At 56.9% G+C, this 7,799-nt stretch overlaps 1 protein-coding gene across 1 annotated transcript; it reads left to right on the forward strand.

Annotated features, from left to right (window-relative positions):
* The first annotated feature begins 850 nt into the window (after positions 1 to 850).
* On the forward strand, positions 851 to 6,439 carry HHEX (hematopoietically expressed homeobox). The gene is made up of 4 exons (XM_050335085.1): positions 851 to 1,364; positions 2,976 to 3,154; positions 3,408 to 3,458; positions 5,071 to 6,439. The coding sequence occupies exons 1-4, from the start codon at positions 986 to 988 to the stop codon at positions 5,302 to 5,304; spliced, it is 843 nt and encodes a 280-aa protein (XP_050191042.1). The 5' UTR covers positions 851 to 985; the 3' UTR covers positions 5,305 to 6,439.
* Positions 6,440 to 7,799: the final 1,360 nt, after the last annotated feature.

Consider the following 7,799-nt stretch of genomic DNA (forward strand, 5'->3'; position numbering starts at 1 on the left):
GCAAGTAGAGGGGGGTCGCTGCCCCTACCGCAATTCCCGCACTGCCCCCCGCCCAAGTCCGGCCGACACTCCCGTGTTGGGCGAGGGGCGGCCCCGGAGCGGGAGCCGGCGGCACCCGGACGGAGCGCACGTCCCTCCCTGGGGGCGCCGGGCGGGCAGGAGGAATCACAGGGTGGGATTTGAAAAAATTAAATCGATGGTGCCCAGGTGGCGCTGCTCGGGCCGCCGCGCCGCCTTCCTCGGGCTGTCGGGGAGCGGGGTCCCCATCCCCGTCCGGGGGCGGCCGCCCCCACCGCCTCCCAGTTTACCGCCCGGTGCCGGCCGGGGCGCGGAGCAGCGACTTCCTGATTCGCGATCTCGGCTCTGTCCTGGGGGACGGGGCAGGAGCCGGTCCAGCCCGCCGCCCACACGCTCCCCCCGCCCCCGCTTTCCCGGTCCACGCAGTCAGGCGGAGCGCCCGCGGGGACCTTTGCAAAGGAGAGTTGCGGGCCGGGTGGGGTAGGTGCTCATCCTCTTCTCCGCCTCCTCCCTCAGTCTGCGCCCGGGCCACGCTGCCGGGGGTCAAGCAATCTCCCATGGGGAAGCCCGAAAACCGGGTAACGCTGTGCCGTTCGCGGGCCGAGGAACGGGAGGCGGTGCGGGAAGCGCCGCGCCCCCTGTGCCGTCGGGGCTCGCCCCGGCTCCCCCGGAGCCCGGCGGTGGTTGATTGGCGCCGTGGGGAGTTCGCTAGGGGAGGCGGGGGGAGTGTTTGCCGGCGGGGGGTGGTTTCCCCCTTCCCTGGCCGGGCTCATTGGCCAGACGGCGCCGTGGCAGGAAGGGGACAGAGACCACGCGGGCTCCGCCCCGCGCCAATAGAAACCTATCGAAGGGTAACCCGAGCCCAGAGAAACCCGCGGCGGCGGTGCCAGCACCCAGAGACGCGGTCGGGGCCGGCTTTCCGCAGGGGCGGCCGGGGGCGCGGGGGTGCGCGGGCGGTGACCGCGCCATGCAGTATCAGCCGCCGGGCGCGGCGCCGGCGGCCCTGGGCGTCGGCGTCCCGCTGTACGCGCCCACGCCGCTGCTCCAGCCCGCGCACCCCACGCCCTTCTACATCGAGGACATCCTGGGCCGCGGCCCCGCCGCCGCCCCGGCCCCCCACTCCCTGCCCGCCCCACCGCCGCCGACGCTGCCGTCGCCCAATTCCTCCTTCACCAGCCTGGTGTCCCCGTACCGGACCCCCATCTACGAGCCGACCCCCGTCCACCCGGCCTTCTCCCACCACCTCGCCGCCACCTACGGCACCGGCGCCTACGCCGGGCCCCTCTACTCCTTCCCCCGCGCCGTCGGCGACTACGCGCACGCCCTGATCCGGCAGGACCCTCTGGGTAAGCCATGTGCCCTCCCCTCCGCCCTCCCTGCCTGCTGCCGCCCCGCTCCCGTCGTCGGGGCTAGGGGTGAATGGAAAGTGCCTGAAAGCTGCCTCCTTCCACCGCCTCTCTGCGCTTCCCCGGCTCCCTCCGGCCCCCGTCAGATTTACAGTAAATTAAAGACGTGCCGCGCTCCGAGCCTGGCAGCGAGACCACGGTGCGCGGCCGCGGTGACTCAGATTTGTTTTCCTTCAACCAAGTGACTATGACAGTGTCCTTAGTAATGTCGCATGCGGTTTTGGTGGGGAGTTTTAATTGTGGTGGGAGATCGCATGGCAGATCTCAGCCTTTTCCTGCGGATGACTTGAAAAACAGCCGGCAGGCCGGCTCCGCTCACTGGGGCCCCCGCGGTTCTTCCGCAGGTTGGGCCGAGCCGGGTCGGGGCCCCGGCGGCCCCTTCTCACCCGTGGCCGGGGGAAGCGTCCCCGCTGCGGGAGCCGAGCCCCGCGCCAGGGCTTCAGCACTTGTTCTTAGTGATTGCAAAACTGGACCTGACTCACCACATTTGTGCAGTGAAAGAGGCTGACCCTTTCCGTTCATACAGGAAACCTTGAGCTCTCGATAGGAGTAAATCTGGTTTCAGGAGCTGTTAAGTGTTTTCCTGGCCGCCTGAAGCAGGCTCTTCCCCGGGAGTCGTGCACATTGCTGATTACTTTATCGACATCCTCAATACAGACAAATTCAGGAAACACTCGACTTCTGATAGCCGGGATCCGTTTTTCTGATATTGTTCATTTCCTCTGTGTGGGATGTGACTTTATGACAGCTAAAATAACCAGTTGCTTCCTATTTTTTGAGTCTGTTTTGCACCAGAATTACTAAAGCCTGACGCAAGCAAAATCTCGAAAAACAATGCAGCGAATTTCAAAGGGTGCAGGCAGCAAGACAGAAAGACAAACAGTGTGACTCAGTGGCACTGGCCAGAGTCTCCTGCCCCGGGATGCAGCCGCCGCTCCGCAGCGGGGCTGGATCTCCGGCGTGTCGCCGCCTGCACCGGCTTGCCCCTTACCAGTACCCCGGGCCCGGGGCTGAGCCTGGCGGGCACCCTGCGGCCTCTGGCGGGCAAGCCCCCAGCCGGGGCTAGGGGAATTGGGGGCACTTCTTCCCAGAAGCCCATTGCCGTCGTGTTGGCGCATCCACCCCCGCCCAGCCCCGCGAAGTCCCCTCTCTCCGCGGGCATCTGGGCACTGACTTAAGAGACAGGCAGACGGTTTCTTTGGGGCATCGCCGTAAAAGAGCAGAGAGAAGCAAAGGTCTTTTTTCTTTCTTTCTTTTTTTCCTTTCCTTTTTTTTTTTTTTCTCTTTGCGAGATAGACCAACAGGAAACACATTGACGGAAATGTTGCCAAAGCCCGTAGACTTCAGCTGGTCTCACTGCTCGGCAGAGGGGAAAAATCAGAGAGGGGAAAGACCAGAGTAGGAACTGGGGAAATAAAATCAGGCGAAAGAAATTAGCGACCCCTGGACCCGGCGCGCCTCCACGTGTGGGCTCGGGCAGGAGCCAGGGCTCCGCGATCACGCGTGTCCGCGGCCAGCCAGTGACCCCCGGCGTTGTGCCTCCCTTTGTAGGGAAGCCGCTGCTATGGAGCCCCTTCATCCAGCGGCCGCTGCACAAGAGGAAAGGGGGGCAGGTCCGCTTCTCCAACGACCAGACCATCGAGCTGGAGAAGAAGTTCGAGACGCAGAAATACCTGTCCCCGCCGGAGAGGAAGCGCCTGGCGAAGATGCTGCAGCTCAGCGAGAGGCAGGTGAGGCCATGCCCGTGCCCTGGGGGACCGCACCCCATCCCCAGGCAGCCGCTTGGGCAGGCGGCACCGACCCCGCTCCGGCCCCCACCGTGCAGTTGCTGTCGGTGTTCTGCTCCCGGGGCCGGGCCAGCTCGGGGGCTGTGGGGAGGAGGGTGGTGGCAGGCTCTTGCTTTCTGCTCGTGGCTCGGGTAGGGCTCCCAGCACTTACTGGCTCCAGGACTACCCCGTGCCTTCTCTCGTTGTCCTTGCTCAGGTCAAAACGTGGTTTCAAAATCGCAGAGCCAAATGGAGGCGCCTAAAGCAGGTACGTGGATGTTTCTGTTTCTATAGTAATAAGTATTTTAATTGTCTTATCTTATGCCGTGCTCGCCTATTCCAGGTTGTATGCAGAAGTCATCTGAAAGGCTGTTTAACCTCTTCACCTTGATTAAAAAGACAAATAGTCATGCTGGAATCTATGAGGGCTCGTTCAGGCAGCACTAACGTTAAAAGCTCCTAATGTAGTTCCTATATCAATTATGCCCGTCTTTCACACACCACCTATTAAAACTCCGCACTAATTGTTTTGTAAACCCATATGTTGTTTAGCCAATTAACGTGGAGAAGATAAGTAATTGTCAGTAAATTACTTAGGGTTTTTTTGAGAACAATATTTACTGGTGTTTTAAAGCACCCTCTCCTAATAAACGTAAGTTGATTTATTTTGCAAACGTTGGGAGAGGCAGGTACAAACACCGTGTTTGTTTTGAGGAACCGCATGGAAAACTGAGTAGCTTTTACTTTTTGTTCACAAATAGTTACAGTGTGTGAGGCTGAGAGGTTAAAGCAGTTTCCCTTCCTTTAGATATTGTGCTCAAGCAGATAATTTTTTTTTTCCTATGGCTCATAGGGCCCGATCCTGCCTGGCTTGGCAAAATCAAGGTCCCATGGCTCAAATATTTTTGCAAAATCCCAACATCATGGCCTGAGTCTGGCTTCAGTAAATGTGACATGGATGGCCAAATTTTACTGGCAAATCAGCCTTTAACATAAAAGTGATAAGAAAAGACAAATAATCATAATGCCATGCTCTAGATGAATTTGTTCTGTGACCTTCATCTGAGTTAACCTGATCTTCAGTTGATTTTTTAATAAAATCACATTATTCTGGCAAGAGGCAGGCTGGGTCCCCAGTGGGGCCCAACTCATGCCGCAGTGTCCGGAGAGCTCGCTTGGGATCTCAGCCATTTTAAGTCATTTCCTCCTTTTCATTCAGTCACATCCATTTCTCCAAGCCTGCACGGTTATATCATGGGTACGTGTCTCTGCCTGCTTTCTCTTAAGAGTATCATTTCATGCCCCCTTAGGGGACTGGGCTCTATAGACAGCTGCCGACACAGGGCTACTCTTGCCTTCAGAGATGAGGTTTTGGTTAGGTTTGGTTTTAGTGGTGAGTGTTTTAGTGTTGAGTTTTAGCTTAATTAGTAATTTTTTCCCGTTTGCTTTTGGGCCACTGATGGATTCAACCTCCCTCCTGTTGCTGTTGGGTGTAATTAAAGAAAGATCAGGGCAGGAGGAAGCTGTGTGTCGGTGTTTGTAGACTCATAATAAACATTTGCTTTGCTAAAGACAAAAGTTCAGAGGTTCCTGGGCTCCAGCAGCTCCTGACTCTTTTGAAGTGGCTGCGATAACCATCGCCAAGGAGCCTTATTCACGGCAGCAGGCCCTGTGGCTGTGAGGGACTGCGATCAGAGTCCTTGCCCAGCCCTGTCCCACTCAGGCAGGTTTATAGGCAGGAGGCCCAGGGAGGTAGCAGGACACCTGCCTTTTCCTGCAACAAACTCAAGGTGGTTTTCCCACACAGCACAGCTGGAATTCCCAGGCCTCCTGTCTCCGGGCCTCGTATTTTTGTATCAAGCAGGCTTCTTTCATTGCAGGAGAACCCCCAGGCCACCAAAAAAGAAGAAGTGGAAGGTGCTGACAGTCACGGTGACCAAAGGCCGGAGAGCTGCCAGACCCCTGAGCAGAAGGGTAAGGAGGTCTCTCTGGATGGCTCGCAGTACACCCCCTCGCCGGCCTCCCAGGAGGACCTGGAGTCAGATGTCTCCGATGACTCTGATCAAGAAGTGGACATTGAAGGCGATAAAGGCTATTACAATCCTACCCATTAACAGCCCCATGCAGAGAGTGGACCCTAACTTGGCTTGCACTTTACCAGGGGCTGGTTTGAAAGAATATTATGCTACGGGAGAAAACTTTCACCGTTTACTGAAAGAAAAACAAGCATCACCAAATAGACTCGTTTTATAATAAGCAGAGAAAGAAAGATGTATTTTCTGCAAACAATCCAGTTTTGGAAGATCTCTAGTTTGGTTAAAGGAACATGGTTTGTATTTAATTATTTGTAAGATATATTTGTACAATAATCTATGTTCTAACTGGAATATAATCCTGCACCCTGTCCTTATGGTGGCGGGGGGCGGGGTGTGTCTGAATCAGCTGCTGGTGGTGATCAGGCAAAACCCTCTAACTAGCGTGGAAGTGAGCATGGATTGCAGGACTAAGCCCTTTGTATGTGTAAACAAATGTCGTTTAAATAGATTAATTTAAACGCCCTTTGCAAGCAGAGAAACATGTTCTGTGAAATAGGGAGGGATTTGGCCATCCCGAGAAGTGCCTTATGCTTACACCATTTTATGTGCCGTGGTGCTCTCTACTGAGACTTCCCTCCATTTGTCAGGTAGCGTCTTTGGCCAGATTTGTTTTTCCTCTCATGTGAGATGAAATGTGCCTTCTCAGATTTTTTGAGAACTTTGCCTCACAGTTTGAATGGTTCCAATTGCAGAAAAAAGCCCAAACAAACAAACAAACATATTTTTCTCCTTTAAAATCTCTAGCACTAGTTTTTTATGGATTTCATATTTGAGAAGAAAATGCAGGGAGTGATGGGGGCCTGCTGCAGGAGAGAAACTGGCATCAGGTGTGGGGTTCAAGTGGGAAGATAAAGCCTATCGTATACATATCTGCTTCTGTACATACTAGTTTTCTTTAAAAGTCTTGCGGTTTTGTACCTCACATTGTTCATATTTTGTACATACTTGTTCAATGTTAAAAAAAAGGCAGAACTTGATATTTAATTTTTGATGGACATGTCTGTGAAATAAACCTAAACTCTGCACCACCTGCCACACTGGCCAGTTACTGGCAGGAGAAAACCCAAACCCTCCCCTCTGCCAGCAATTGTGTTGTGATTGGGCTTTTCCCTCAGTGCAGTGCTGGTTGCCCGCCACCCCGCAGCCTTCTGGGTGCCCTCGGTTGTGGGGATTTCACGTGGGTTCACTCCTATTTTGTTTTGCTGTTTTTCAGCCTGCCACCCCGCGTTTCGGTTTTGCCTGCACCCGTGCCCACACGGGAACGGGCTCTGGCGGGAGGAGGAGAGCCTGGCCGGCGAGCCCAGGCTGGAAGCGTAGGTGTTTACCCACGAGTCGCCCCGATCCTCGGGGGCCGGGAAGGGGGTGCGGGCTGGAGGAGGAGCGGGGCCGGCGGTGCCTGCTTGGGGCCGGGCATCGACCCCAGCCGGGGCAGCCGCTGACCCACCTGAGTCAACAATGGTTATTCATCGGCCTTTTCTCCGAAATCATGCCGACGGGAGGAAGGAGCACAGAACCCGGGGTACGGGAAATGCTCCCAGGAGCGGGTATCCCGGGTGTGCTCCCGCGCGGGTATTCCGTTCCCCCAGGCGCTGCAACAGGGACCTAGCCCCAGCCAAGTGTCAAGGAGGCTTTTAGTGCCAAGGAAGGTTTTTAGAGAGCAGCAAGTGACTATTGCGACTGGTGAGGGGGATAGCCCTTAGAGCAGCCGGGATTAGTACTTATAGAAACAGCAGCTGAGTTTTCTGAATGAGTGGCTTTAGCTTTGGCTTATTCTAAAATCGCGATCATGAACGGGGCCCGAAAAGACGAAGTGATCGGGGTGTTCCGTGCACACTGGGCACAGGGAGCAGGCTCCGGCCGCCCCCCGAGCTGCTCCCGCCGGGGCCGCGCCAGGGCCGAACGCCCGCCGTCCGCTCGGCGGCCCCGGGCACCTGAGCATCGGCCCCTGCTTTAACGCCACCCGTGACAAAGGGAGCCTCGGGACGCGCCAGGGCTTCCCTGGGGCACTTCTCCACCGGGATCGAGCGCCAGCGCGGTGCGCGCCACGCGGGGAAATCGCAGACAGCTCACAGCCGGGCTCCGCCGAGGAGGAGATCGCTGCTCCATCCTTCGGCTCTTCCCTCGCTACGGGTTTCCGTCGCAGGTGTAAACCCGGGTCCCGAGGCAGATGGGAACAGCCCACCGTGAGTCTCGGGAGCCGCGGCAGCGAGGGTGACGGGGTGGGAGGGCCGGAAGGAGGGGAGGGAGCGCTCGGGAAGGTGCGCCCCGGCCTTCCCCGTCCGTTTTTCCTTCTCTTGTCTATCTGTCCCAACCGAAATCAGGGAGCACGAAGCTGGTGTTGCCTCTTCAAGGCGACTTCGTGTTACGGTTGTGCTTTCATATAGGAATGGGGACACGCGTGGGACAGAGAGTGGGCCGTGGGGTGAACTCCGGCAAACCCCATATCTACGCGTGACCATGCCGGCATTCCCGAGCCGGGAAAAGACAGGGGCTGGCAAGGGCTCTCCCGATGT

This window comes from Myiozetetes cayanensis, unplaced genomic scaffold, assembly GCF_022539395.1.
Source record: "Myiozetetes cayanensis isolate MyiCay16 unplaced genomic scaffold, myiCay2020 scf10, whole genome shotgun sequence".
Classification (NCBI taxonomy): domain Eukaryota; kingdom Metazoa; phylum Chordata; class Aves; order Passeriformes; family Tyrannidae; genus Myiozetetes; species Myiozetetes cayanensis.

Coding starts and splice junctions, on each gene's coding strand:
- HHEX (XM_050335085.1), top strand. CDS start 986: ATGCAGTATCAGCCGCCGGGCGCGGCGCCGGCGGCCCTGGGCGTCGGC. Junction 1,365..2,975: donor GATCCGGCAGGACCCTCTGG/GTAAGCCATGTG, acceptor CTCCCTTTGTAG/GGAAGCCGCTGCTATGGAGC. Junction 3,459..5,070: donor AATGGAGGCGCCTAAAGCAG/GTACGTGGATGT, acceptor CTTTCATTGCAG/GAGAACCCCCAGGCCACCAA.